Below are 14,481 nucleotides of genomic sequence, written 5' to 3' on the forward strand. Positions count from 1 at the left end.
GTGGGTGACATCATGAATTGCCTGTTTTCACAGCTTCATGCCTTTATTTGTGCCCTGTGCAACACTTACATTGTATGTCCTACAAGATAGCTTTGTTTGGCGAGCAGTAGAGTGGTTGGGAAGATTCAATGTCTGGTCCTGCTCTGGCTTTCATTCCTCTGGGTGGTTCTTGTACAGGATAGCATACGCTGAGGGCTGCTTTGCATCTTTATTGGCAAGTTCATAGTTTAGCTTGGGAATCACTAACATTGCAGCCCAGCATCTCTTGATTCAGCTTTGGTACCCTTAAGGGGATTAAGAGAGTTCTTGCAGAGTGTCTGTGGGCTAGGCAGGAATCTGTCCTTCCTTGGTGATGATGGTGTCTGATAGAGGCTGTGATTACTCAGTTTACAAATTCGTTCCTGTATAATGATGTGAAGACTGCTGCTTGGTGCAGTCTGTATGCATGGAGAAAGAGTTTCTAACCTAAACAATCACAATCTAAATCACGCATCTTCATCATCATCACATTTCCCACAAACTAGTGGGCAAACAGATGAAGTAAAACAGCACTCGTAAATAAATATAAATAAAAATCACTACTCTTTGTTTTTGTTTCTCCTGATGTTTTATCTTCACATGTAACAGTCTGACTGCTACTGCAAATGCTAGTGTGAAAAGCACATCATGCTTTAAGGGACAAAGCACAATGTCCACCAGAAAACCTGATTTGCAAACAAAGGGCAGCAGATGCCCTCTCGAGGAAGACATGACTTATCAATAAATTGAGTAATAGAAGTATATACAACTCTGTGAACCTCACTCTGCAAATGGGGCCACGGACTCAGTTTTCTAAGACAAATCTCAAACTCTCTAAGGTGGCTTTTTCTGGTGCAGATCTGCCTAACTCATAATTAAAAACTCTCAAAAGGAGAAAAATAAAGCGGTAATGACCAACTTCAGCTACTGCTGGAAGACATCCCTCTCAGCCCTTCACTTGTCAAGGCAGCATCATTACACTTGACAGAAAGGCTAGAAGGTCAGAATCTACAAATACCTGATTCTGGTACAGGAGTATGTGCTTGAATGGTGTGTAAACAAGAAAAGGGGGGAAATCCAAGAGAAGTCAAAGGATTTTGGCCCATAATAGCTTTTACATGACAAAAAAGTGTGAATGTGGCAATAATATTTCCTACTGTATCCAAATTTCATAACGTTGACATTTTGTAGTTGAACTGATCTTGCATCCCTTGCTGATTATGACAGCTGCTCTTAGTCTATCATGCCTGATTGACTTTTCAGATAAGCATTAAGGGATTAATAAGATGCAGAATTGTATCTTATTAGTTATAAAACCACTTAAATGTGAAGTGTGTACCTAAATCAGAGGAAGTCCTTTCACAGTCTGTATCTCACCACATATGAATTTATCTGATGTAATACTGCTTGGATGTCGATAGAGTTGTCAGGGGGTAATTTTAGAGGATTAGACCTGTGCTTAGTGCTGTGCACTGAGGGTTAGATGCTACTGGATTCAAGGAGAACAAACGTGGGATACGTGACCCTCTCCTGCATGTGCCGGGACCTAGAGTTTGCAGCTCGAGCAGCATCAGCAGCATGCACTGCTTGTAATCCCGTCAGGATTCGCGACGTGAAGGGGAAGAAAAGAACCAGCATGGATTTTGCCTTTTTAGGGGGTCAAATGTACCGGGTTCCAGCTGACGCGCATGTCACTCCCGCGCTGTGCCGGGCTCTGCGCGGGGCCCCGCGGGACACGACACGCACACCCCCGCCGCGTCTTGCGGGAATCCTAGGCGGCACTGAGCCCGCGCTGTCATCGGTGGAATTGCGGGGGGTGGGTGTGCGTGTGCAGGCACCGCGGGACGTGGTGCCGCGGAACGCGTGGGACAGCACAGGTCGCCGCCGAGCAGAATGGATGCCCTCGTCACACAGACGGATGCGGGGTGGCGAAATTAGAGCGGGGCGTGATGCCGGTAACTTCAGGGACACCGAGTTAGGCACGTCCGCCCAGTCCCGCCCGGTGTCCCACCCGGCTTGGCCGCAGGCAGCGTCTCTCCGCAACGTGTCTTTGCTTTGGTTTTGATTTCTGTAGAGGCTTCGTGTGTTTGTTTAGTGAATCCCGGGCATGTTGCGTGTGTGAGCGGAGCTGAGCGGGTATTTACTTTTTCTTTCTCATGAGGCGTTTTTCCGTGAAAGCGTGATGCTCGGTCGGACACAGACTGAACAGCGACAGTGGGACAGTATTTCGTGGCCGGCCAGTGCAGGGACAGTGTTACTGGCAAGAGGTCACGCAGAGGAACGGTGAGTTTTGGTTTGGAAGCGAGGAATGAAGTTTGTCACTGCTTGACTGCAGTTGTCCTGGCGTGGCACGAAGCCGCCGACGGTCCAGGAGGTGTTTCCTGCTAGCAGAGCCAAGCAACCCGGCGGGCCCTTTGGGGTAAATAATTCAGGGAAGTGTTATTTTATTACATAAACCTTTATAAAGCAGTGCATTCATCACCCAGAAAAGCGGTACCTGCCGCCTAATGCGACACTTCTGTCTGGTGCTGAAACTGCCGCTGCAGCAGTCGGAGGTAAGAGGCGGCAGGAGAAGTCCAGGGAGGCTTTTGCAAAGTTCACTTGGACTAGTCCAAGAGCCCCGGAGCGGCGGGGTACGTCGAGGTGCGGTGCGGTGTCCCCCAGGCCGCCTGCGGGACGGCTCGGTGGGGCCGGCTGGGGTCTCAGCCCCGCCGACATGCAAGGCGAGAATTCCTCAATGGCGCTGGCCACGCCCACCCCGCGAGGAGGTGGCACCTGGGGCCACGCCCCCCGCGCGCACGTGTGGGAGCCCTCGCCGCCCGTTCCCCGCGGGCTGGCCCCGCCCCGCCCCAGGCGATTGGCTGCCCGCGCTGCCGCGGGCAGGGAGTGGGCGGGGCGCTCGGCCCGCGCCGGGGGCTCCACCCCCGCGCGGCGGCGCGAGCACACATCCCGCACGTAGCCGGCGCGTTAATCAGCGTGGGGCCATCTGCCGCCGCCGTCCGCGCGCCGGGCGGGGGCTGCCGCGCCCTCCCGCACGCCCCGGGCGGTCCCGCACGCTGCTGGGGCGGTGGCGGCGGCAGTAGTAGCAGCTCGGGGCTCCGGCAGCACCGCCGCTCCCGCAGCGCCGGGCCGCGGTGCGTAGCCGAGCCCGCCGCTGCGAAAGTTTTGCCTCGCCTCGCCTGGCCCCGCGTCGCGGCGGAGCCCTTGCCCGGCTCGGCCTGGAGCCGGCGGCGGACCGGCGGGCATCGCCTCCCGACGCGTGCGCCGGCAGGGCACCGGCGCGCCCGTCCCCGCCGCGCCATGCCACTGGGGCACATCATGAGGCTGGACCTGGAGAGAATCGCCCTGGAGTACGTCGTGCCCTGCTTGCACGACATCGGCTTCTGCTACCTGGACAACTTCTTGGGGGAGGTGGTGGGGGACTGCGTGCTGGAGCGGGTGAAGCGGATGCACCGCGACGGGGAGCTGGCCGACGGGCAGCTGGCCGGCCCCAGCCGCGGCGTCGCCAAGCGCCACCTCCGCGGCGACCAGATCAAGTGGATCGGGGGCACGGAGGAGGGCTGCGAGGCCATCAACTTTCTCCTCACCCTGATAGACCGGCTGGTGATGTACTGCGGGAGCCGACTCGGCAAGTACTACGTGAAAGAGCGATCCAAGGTGAGGGTCCCCGGGGTTCCGTCCCTCCTGCCCGCCCGCCCGCATCGGCTCCCAGCCGGCCCGACCCGCCTCGCAGCTGCTCGTGGGACCTGCTGGAAACTTAACACGGGCGTCCGCGCTGTCCGCCTGTGGGTGCCTGTGGTCTCGGGCTGTCCCGCAGCACCGCCCCGGGTGGCGAAGGCGCCGTGCGCTGCCCGAGGGACGCCTTTGCCGGCGGGCGGCCGGGTGCGGGGGTCCCTCGCCCCGCCGGTGCAGGCAGCGCTCCGGGGCGGCTCCTCTTGCTGGGTTTTCGCTGGGCTCTTCGGCTGCCGGACCCTGGCCAGTCCCTTGCCTGTTCCTCTGTGTGGCACCGGCGATCACTTCGCAGCCGTCCAGGGGGCTGCAGGCGGCTCCCCGCTTCTCGGTGGTGGGGCCGGACCCGCTGCACCCCGCCGCTCGCTGCTGCTCGCCCCAGGTGCGGAGAGGGTGGACCGGCGCGGGGTGTACCCCACCAAAAACGTCTAGCCTCGTCTATGTTTCGGGGATGAGGACGCTCTCCACCCCCCTCCCTGCGAACGTACCCAGCTTGGATACGATTATTTGGTTGTTTGCGCCTATGTGGTAGTATTATACAAAGTAGTTTCGAGGTTCCTACTCATACCAGCGTCCAATAGTAGAAGAGATTATCGTTATTACATTGGGTATGTGGCACAAAATAAGGGATGCTCAGTTTGAGCACTGCAAACTTTTGTCTTAAAGAGTTGTTTTTTCTAGGCTTTTTTGCTCAGAAATGGAGAGGACACTTGTGTTGTTATAGGACACTTGTATTGTTGGTTTCTTTCCCAATGAAGTTTATTTGCACTTGCAACGTCATTAGTTTGAGATAACTTGTCTTTTTTTTCCTTGTCTGTTTTGCTGTGGCAAAGTGGACTGGCTTGGAACTAAGTTCATTCATTGTCCTGAATGCTGAAAACATCCCCATTTATTTATTTCTGTAATACATAGTACGTTTTCAAAATGTCCACTGCTTTCAGAGATCTGCCAGAAACAAAAAACAATGAAACTTTTAAAAAATGACAATAGTGAGCAGTTAGGCATTTATTTTGGTCCTTATTTGCACTGGACTAAGAGGATGTGTGAGCGGTACTGAGATTTATTTTTCCCCGCCACAAAAATGAAGAAAACAGAATGATGATGCTTACCAGTTGCTTGGGAATACACTGAAACCTGTGCATGCACCGCCCCCCCCCCCATTTCCTCTCAGTGGCGGTAATAATAAAAGGTTGAAACATTGCTCCTATGCTTAGCTCCACTGAATTACTGATCATCAATTCAGTTAATGCTTGGGTAGATATGGTTTAAAATGTGGGTAGATTGGATTTCACTTATTCCTGTTGGGAGCCTGGTATTAGGAGGTATAAATAACCATTCTGCTTTGGCATACCTTTAAGGTCATCTTCGTCCTTTCTCTGGGTGACTTCTGTTTATCTGTTTATTGCTGAAAGTGTGTTACTGGCTAATGGAGTGGGTGTTGAGGGGGTGAAAGAATAGGGACTTCCTTTAAAGTTGGATTGGAGTGAAAGGAGGTTGTCCAGCCTTTTTACAAGGTATTTGGAAAAAGAGACAACTGGATGAGTGAAGGCTTTTGGCACTGGCTAGGGAGAAGGGTCTTTTGCTGAGCGACTTTGATTTGTGGAGATGATTTTAAAACTGAATTGTGTTCTTGAAGTCATTTTTGCACAAATGGTACTAACAGAAAGGACAGAACTTGTGCTATAAATAGACATCAAGCTACTTGCTTTAAAAAGAGACTTTTTATGCTTTAGTGTGGAAAGTGTTGGACACTGAACAACGCATGGAAGTGCTACACAGCAGTCCAGGACTGAAAGGGACTCAGTATTGTTTGTAAAACTAAATGCAGAGAAGTTTTTATCAGACATTAATAGTCACCAATCCCCTTGTTATAATAATAAGCACCATGGATATGCGAGGCCCTGGAAAATAGCAGCTGCCATCTGTAACTGAGATGTTGGATGTCTTCAGCAGGAAGATTATTCCTGTGACTAATCAACTGACTACTACAGTGCATGCAGGTTCCCACGTCATCTACTGATGTTTCTGTTCTGTCATTAAACCTTCCCATTTTGCTTATCATCTAAAGTCTTGTGAACACATATACACAAATCCCTAATTTAAATTCAGTGTATTTTTATCAGACAGATTATACACATAAATGGATGCCCATAAACTTTCATAGAACTTCTTTGTGGGACATGTGCTATTGTAATTTATTGTTTTGGAATACAGATATTAGACGAGCTAAGAGTCCAGAACAATTTGTTTAAAATGTAAGCCTTTGGCTACATGGTAACTCCTCTTGTCATGAAAATGTATCCATCTCATATTGGCCCATCATTATTTAAAGGTTTATACTTTTAAATAAATAGTATGACTTTAGTCTTCAGCCTAAGCGTTGGAAGAGGGGGAGAGGTTTGCCCGGTAAATGAACTTATGTCAGATTACTGTCAAGTTAGCGTGAAGTGCTTCATGTTTTTGTAGCTACACAAAGGAACACAAGAAGAACTTTTGTCCATTAAAGGAAACTTTCTTTGTAGCTACATGAGAGAAATGAGCCAGTTAGGATTTTACTGTTTCCAAATGAATTTCAAGAGCATTTCAAGAAAGTTAAGATTGCATCAAAGAGAACGGATAGAAGTAAAATTTTACAAGGGTATTGGATATTCTTATGAGCTGTTGGTTGACATTTGAGGGCTGATAATGAAATGTAACCTTTCATCTTTGCAGGCTAGTGATAAAAATCTGTCTTTGGAGTAAGTCATAGTTTAAAATATTAGCTGATTAGATGATCAAAACATGGTTAAATGATCAAAATAACCAGATAATAAAAGGATTCTTCTGTTGATAGACTTGCGCTGCTTGCTGGCTTTTGCATTCTCCTCAACTAAAGTCTCCATTTTCCAGTAAGATAATACAAAGATTACCTTTTTCTAGTAAGTAAATGGCTGAGTATATCACTGAGGTGTTGTTGACCCAGGTTTAGCCCTCTACTCAGAGTGAGAAGATTCATGTCCTTGAGTCGAGGGATGCTCTGGCCTGAGGACCAAGGTCACTCTGATTTTGAGGACCTCTTTCTACTCTGTTGGAGTATTGCTTGAAGAAAAGCTGGTGGGTGGTTGGGGCCAGGAAAAAAAGCTGCAACTTGGTCTGTGAGGCCAGTCACCTGGAGTGCCCCCCACGGTCAGATGATGCTCCAGGGACCATGTGTGAAAGGGTGTTCTGCTGCAGCTTCCAGTTACTCAGGTCCCAAGGTCTCTTCTTTGGGTTAACTGGCATTTGCGGTGACTTGAGGGGATGCCCTGTGGAAAAAACCCCCTGTATTACATGTAAGTAAGGGCAGTAACTCTTTTTTAAAGGCAGGAGAATATTCCAGAGGAGAAGCCCTTTCAATTTCTCCTTCAAGACCTGAGAAATATTTTGGTGGTGGGTGGAGATTTTTTGTATTGTGGGCTAGATTTTGTTTGTTTGGTGGTATCTTTTGTGGTTTTTTTGGTCTGTTTTGTTGTTTTGTTTTGTTTGGTTGGTTTTTTTAGGAGCTTCTGGGGAGCCCTGGAAGTCCCTGCTGCGAGGAGACAGGGGACAGAGGATGGGTAGGAGCCAGGTTGGCTGACTGGTGGTGTGGAAACCTAAAAACTGTGTTTGCAGTGTGATGGCTGGGCAGCTCATCTGCTGCTAACAGGCTGTGGTTATTCCCTCTTTCTTATTTTGCCTCTGCTGGTGAAGGGCAGCTTTCCCTGTGGCGGGCAGGGTCCCAGAGCAGTGCTGTCAGCGCCTGCTGCCCTCAGTGCTTGACGTGCTGCCAAGCTGCGTTGGTCCTCACGGGCGAGGGGTGGAAGGTACTTTGAACTGGTGTGGCTGCACTCTGCATGGACTCTGCACCTCGTCCTGACAGCAGCACTTTCTGCTCTGAGTCACAGGTACCCTCCTGGGTACCATCAAGGGCTGAAATCTATGTCAGGTCTGCCATTGGGGACCTTGAGCTCATCTTGCACCTGGATCCCAATGAGTCCTGCTGGTTAGAGAATAAGACAAGAATTCGTAATCTTAAGAGTTGATCTGTTGTTAAAGGAAGCCCATGACTGATGTTTTCAGCTCAGAACACAACTGTTCACATTCAGCATATATGACCTGAAGTTAAAAAGAAAGTGTTTTCAATATGAGATTAGTTAATTTAGAAGTCCCTGTGGGATTTGAACCTTCTTGAAAACTTGCTTCCTTTATTTGTAGCTGTGAAACCACCCTGCTCACCCCACCCTGTTGGACCCTCTCTGATGGTCACAGGAGAAACTAGTCTTTTGTGGTGGCACTTCATGCCTAGCAAGTGTTTGCTGAAAACCAGAATGGGTGGTTCTGCCTATCACATGATGGGGTGTTCTTAGGTAGCTTTTGAAACACGGTCTGCCTAGCAGGTTGTTACCAAGATTTCTGTTCCTGAGGATTGGAGGAGTAGATGAGATGTCACAGGAGTGGTTTCACAAAGTCCCTCATAACTCAGGTAAGGTATTTTTGCATTTATGTGTGAAGAAAGAAGAGGTCTGTTCTATAGCATTCAAATTCTATCCTTTGCAATTAAAACACAGTGAAATGCTGAATTTTCTAACTTGAGGTGCAGATTTGAAGAGCAGGATAACAGAAAACTATAGGCATGGTAGGCTGAAGAGCAATACTGCCTATAGAAATATTCTGGTTTATTATATGTCACAAAATGTTTTTGATACTTTGGTAGCAACATGCCTTGCAATTAGTTTACTATGGGAGGTCTGATGAATACCACCATCCAGAAAAAATATGCATAACTTCTTTCTTTTAATCAAATGCACATGTTCTGGCATAATGGATAAGTTCAAATCTGTTCTTCTGGCCAGCTGCCGGCAGAGTCCAGAGCCACTGGAACTGTAAATACAACAGACAAGTCATTTTATGATATCAGACTGAAGAATTCAGCATTGGCACAGATCCTAGAGTGGTTGCTTTGGCTCGTTGTCAAAACTGATGTTTACATCTGTGTTTGTCAAGCAAGATTAGTTAGCCTGGTTAATTATACACAGGAATGTATAATTTTTACTTGACAATCAGATGAGTATAAACTTGGGCATATTAGCACTTGTTTTTGTTCTTCATCAAATTATTCTCAATGACTTTTGAAACTTTCAAAAGAACTACTTCTCTGAAAGAGGCACTTGGAGAATCTCTCAGATTTGTTTTTCACTCAGCAGGGACTAGGTATTAGAGAAATGGGTCAATATTTTACAGACAGTGATGCACATATCTGTAAGTGGGTTCAGAAGCATGCAGAGCCTCTATGAAATGGTATTTGAGGTAATACTTGGGTGTGGAGGTTACAACCAGATAGAATTTGGTATCTGTTATGTATCATCACTCTTAAAAACCTGACTGTAGTGCACTGCTAGACTTATTTCATGGTGGCAAAAACATGCTGCCTTCAGTGTGTGTTACACCAGAGCCTTTGGCAACCAGGTATCTTCTCTTGGTCCTCCTTTCCCACTCTTGCAGAGGAGAAGTATGTCTGCCTAGTGACCTCTCTTACACTGTGCTAGGAGCCTTCTATGTGCTTTACAGTCACAGTCCCAGAGGAAGGCAGAAGGTTGTTAATCCTGTAAGAGAAGGGAAATAAACCAGTGCTCTCAGGCAGTGCTCTCAGACAATGTAAAGATCAGAGTGGTCTGTTTATCCTGAGTTTGTGCATGTGTTTGTGGCATCAGGGCAGGTTACTTAATTTTTTTTTATTGTCTGTAGTTTTGTAGTCCAGCAAAGACTCTTCACGAGTCTTACTAGACTCTGGAGTTAGATATTGATGGCAAAGTGGTGAAGTTTTCCATAATCTCTCCCATATTGGTAGTGCATTTTTCACAGTAACTTCTTATTTGTTGCTGTGCCTGCTATGGTGCCACTCCTTGCTAGCAGCACTATGTCAGCTCTTAATGCCAGAGACTTGTGGTAGCCCTGCTGGTATGCCTGCCAATATCTTGATTACTTGTGAACCCTAAATGCCTATGTGCTTCTCAGTTTATGTTTGTATGAGGGCTCGTTGTTCATTAAATGCCAGTGTAACTGTAATACAGGTGGCATTAAGGCCTCTGCATACAGGGAGTGTTTGTCCTTTGGACTGGCGGGGGAGTGTGCAGCACTGCAAGGTGCATTATCCTGGGGAGAACCACTGGGCAAATAGCAAGAATCAGAGTTCAGTGACCCGTCCCACTGAGCTTGCGTTTTGGGAGGGAGGAGAGTTGGTCACAGAATCATGGAATCAGTCAGGTTGGAAAAGACCTCTGAGATCATCGAGTCCAACATATGACCAAACACCACCATGTCCCCTAGACCATGGCACTAAATGCCATGTTCAGTCTTTCCTTAAGCACCTCCAGGGATGGTGACTCTAATCACCCTTTGCGTGAAGAATTTCTTCCTAACGTTCAAGAATTTCTTCCTAATGGTCCTTACTATTAATATTTGTACACCTTTTCCCCAGGTAATTATTAATGGATAATTCAGTCCATTACATACAGCTCATTACTAATAACAGCATATGTTAAAATGGAGATTGATGCTTATTACACTGATGCAGGGCAGGATGTACACAGTAAAAGTGGCTTGTTTCTTTGCATTAAGGATTCCAGCTGTGTGAATCCCAGTGTCTTTATTTGATTTCACAGTAAACTCTTCTTTCTTTGACTTCAGAATTTATCTGGATGGTGGCTCAATACAGCCTTACCCTGCATGTTGTTTCATGAGAAATTTGCTTGATTAATTACATGGAAGTATCTTCTCCCTCCTCCTCTTCTATGTTGCACACTGTTTAATTTTTTTTCCCTGCAGTGATGGGGTTGTTCAACAGTGTCTTTACTCCCTCAGCAAGTCCTTTACACATGTGTGTAGAAGGGGATGAGACAGAGAGAGAAGATAAAACCACAATGTCCAAGCATGAATGTATTTTTAATTAGATGAATTTTTGATGGTTATTGAATAGACTTGACACACCTGGAAGAGATTAATACTTTTATCAGATGTTTCAAGATGACTCCTACAAAGTCAAAGAACCTTTTTTTTATTTTTTTTTAAATAATTTTGAAGTGTTTACTTTTTAAAAAGTTTTTTTACTGCTTCTCTTGCAGTTGGACTGCCTTTTCCCAATATGTAATGGGCCAGGGGCAAAGGGTCCTTTGGCACTAGTGGGCCATGTAACACTCACCCATCTTGCAGTAGATGGCTTGAGAGAATGAGGAGATCAGGAAGGGAAACCTAGGAGTAAGTGCTGCTGGTTTCAGATTTATGGAAAAGAGGTTGGATTTATCATGACTGTAATCCTTCTGTGACAAAGCTGAAGATTGAAATAACATTGTTAGAAAGCTGCCAGCAACACAAGCCTCCTTAGGCTTCTGTGGAAAGGTTTTGTTTGATTTACAGATGAGTTCTTGGTAAGAGGTGTTTTGGAAACTGCTTGTGGTATCTGTGCCTAGGGCAGATGATGGCTACTACGGTGGGCTTCAAGGTGAATAACTGATGCAGTGGTACAGAATGTGGTGGGCCTTGACAAAAGACTTGGCTGATGCATAGCACTACACAGCAATTAGTTTAGATCTTTTACTGCTTTGAAAAGAGCTGACAGGGAGTAGGTCAGAAAAGCAAGGTTCAGGCAGTGAGATGGAGTAAGACCATGAAGGAGGCTCATGCCAAGTAAAACCTCTATCTCCTACTGTTTAAACTATTCACAGGCGTGTCATCCCATCAGAACACCACTCATGAACATTGCTGTTAGTGATTTGATTCTTTGGCTGTAAGGCCCATTTCCTCTCTGTCACTCACACATATGCATTTAGTATCTCTCAGTGATAGAAAGGAGCTTTTTGCCCTGCAGTCATTTTTGCTCTTGATATTGTGCTTTGATAAGATTAGTAGATGAAGAAACTTAGTGCCAACATGCAAAGCACTTATTAGAAAAAAGTTGATTAAATAAGTTACTTGTTGCTCTGATTTTTTGCAAATAAAGTAATGCAAGAGATTTCTGCTGACCACAATGGTTCCACGGAGGCTTACTAAATGTTCATGCCATCAGCCATCCAGCTAAAAATTAATAGTGTAAATTACAAGAGTACAGCATAGCATGCTGTTTGCACTGACTGGAAAGAGCACAGTTTGTCCAAAGCTTTGACAGTTGGAAATGGCAGGGTAGCCTCGTCTTTTGCCAAACATCAGGGAATTGCATCCTAGTTTGTAGCAAAAAAGATGATAACCATTTTGAGTCTTGTATCTATGTAGTTCATATGAAGTCTGTTTTCCGTGCTTTCTTTCTGGGCCTGAAAATCCAAACAAGAAATATGTCTGCATTTTTCTTGTCTCTAAGTCATAATAATAATTAATCATTGCTTATGTCTTCTTGCGCTGTTATTTTTTATGCAAATTAGTAAAACAAATATTTTTAAAGTTTTGGCCCCAGTTCAGCAATTCACTTAACTACTTTTTTTAAAAACTCTTTCAGATAAAGGGGACCTGAAGCATATCCTTTGGTGCTTGACTTAGAGTATGCTAGAATATGTTTAGAAAGCTTCAGGAAAAGTTGTAGTGATTTCTCGTGCCATCCCTGGTCTTGCTATAAATTTTTTTCTTCTATTTGAAGTGCAAGCCATCTTTTATATGGTCTCTTGGGAGACAACAAGGAGCCTTACTTGATGGAACAGATAGCAGTTTTGATTTTTATGACCTTTGCAACTGACTGTCTTGCAGCAAACCTGTCTTATACCATTAACAGTACCAGTTATTCCAGTAATGCATACAAGGAGATAGGCAGCGCGTGGTGGGGAACACCCCCCTGAATGGGAAAAGCCTTGGGTGCAAGGACCTCAGCTGGATAGAGCTTATTGCTAATAACATCAAGGTCGTGAATTTGATCCCTATATGGGCCATTCTCTTGAGTGTGACTTGATCCTTTTGGGTCCCTTCCAACTCAGAATGTGATCCTGAGTGATTCTGATTCTGAGCAACAGTGGCCTTCATCGTAGTGGATGGAGCCTCTTGACTGCCCTGAGAATCCAGGGGGTGAAGAAAGTGTCTTGCACAGCCCCTCACTGGACCACGTGGGTAGGAAGAATAATGCAGAACCAGGATAGTGAAGAAGTGAGGGGAGAAGGGAAGTGTCAATTAGTCCTCTACTTGCCTGTTCTTTGGTTGTTAACAGTCTTAGGGTATTGTGCTTGCTACTGATGATTGTGTAACTGCACCTTCCCCTTCTGATTTCCCACAGGAAACCTTCTACCAGGAAACCTGGTAGAAGTAGTCTGAGAAATGGAAAAAGAAGCTTTGCTGTAGATGCTGTAACATGTCCTGTTGTTAAGATGCATAGCTATGTCATATGCGCACAAACAGAACAGGGTCCCCAAGGTTGTATCAATAACTCTGTTCTTTACAATATTCACCAATGTTTCCACTTCCACTGAATTAACATGAAGCAGGCCAACATGAAGGGTCACCGCCTCGTTAACTGTTTTATAGACTTCCTCTTCATGCAGGAGCAATGAGAGGATTTATGAATGCTGGTCCTTATTGCCAAATTTGCTGTAATTCAACATTTCATGGTGGTCAAACACTGAAGTGTCAAAGTTGTGCATTTTACTATTATATTTCTGAGTGCAAAACCTGATGTTTAACTAGTGACCTAGAGGCTCAGTACCAGTCTCACACTTGCACTGATAATTTCTTGGCAAGGTTAAAAACGTGGTTGACTTGGATTTTGTTTGTTTGTTTCTTTACACTGAGATGTCTCTGTAACTGAAACAAATACAGTTTTATTTCTTTGTTAGTTTACTTTTGTCTCTTGCTGGCACTTGGCTAAAAGCCTGTTTTGCTGCTTACCATCTGTAGACACTACTGCTGCTAGTTATGAGCTCAATTAGTACAATGTTTTGGCTGCAGTTAGGAAAGGCACTGGCTGTGCCAGTGGTGACCATAGCTATGGGCAGACATGGTACCTACTTCACCCTCACGCCTAAATGGGCACATGTAACCCTATAGCTCTGCCTTCCCCGCATTCATCTGTCCTGCCTTCCCCTTTGTGTTTCTCATTGCAGAGATGTACTTGCACTCCACACCTCTAGCAAAGCCAGCTGCAGGACCCCCACCAAGGGATTTCTTACCCTGGTTCTTACCACAACCTGTCATGCGTATATAGTCACCATCTGTCATCTCAATCCCAGGGAAGAGAGAGGGATGAGGGCTGCTTCTTCCTCTGGCTGCCCAGCCAGCTGGCATCCTGGGAGAGCAGCCCCTGTCCAACCTCCAGCTTGGCTCAACCCTGGCTGCCCCTGTGGTGGTTCTGAGTACATGCTGCTCTTGTTGCTCTGGCAGCCAGAGAGGAAAGATTATGGAGAGGAAGAGGAAAAAGGAGGGGAATGAGCCAGAAAGACCACTCCAGGCTTTCTGCATCCTCAGGAAACATCCTGAACTCACACTAGAGAGACCACGTTCCTTGCTCAACAGTTGCTGTGCTTCCTGCAAAAACTACCTTAAATGCCAAAGAACATTATTATTTTAAGACTCAGCCCTGAGCTGGGTCTTGAGAAACCTCCAAAGGACTGCTGATTCAGTGAATTGTGGTGGGAATGGCTGTGTAATGTTCTGGAGGGGACTGCAGCAAAGCAGAGCAGCAGGAGTGAGCAGGCTGGAACCTGTCAGGCATGGCTGTGTCCCCGTGCAGGGAACCCGTCAGGCATGGCTGTGTCCCTGTGCAGGGAACCC

At 46.5% G+C, this 14,481-nt stretch overlaps 1 protein-coding gene across 1 annotated transcript in view; it reads left to right on the forward strand.

Moving 5' to 3' along the window:
- The first annotated feature begins 2,964 nt into the window (after positions 1–2,964).
- EGLN3 (egl-9 family hypoxia inducible factor 3) overlaps positions 2,965–14,481 on the forward strand; it is a 30,220-nt gene continuing 18,703 nt past the window's right edge. Inside the window, exon 1 of the mRNA XM_027638041.1 lies at positions 2,965–3,675. Within this exon, the coding sequence (XP_027493842.1) occupies positions 3,319–3,675 (357 nt within the window). The 5' untranslated portion in view covers positions 2,965–3,318. The remainder of the gene's footprint in view (positions 3,676–14,481) is intronic.

The sequence above is a fragment of the Corapipo altera genome, unplaced genomic scaffold, assembly GCF_003945725.1.
Source record: "Corapipo altera isolate COAL_440 unplaced genomic scaffold, ASM394572v1 23, whole genome shotgun sequence".
NCBI lineage: Eukaryota > Metazoa > Chordata > Aves > Passeriformes > Pipridae > Corapipo > Corapipo altera.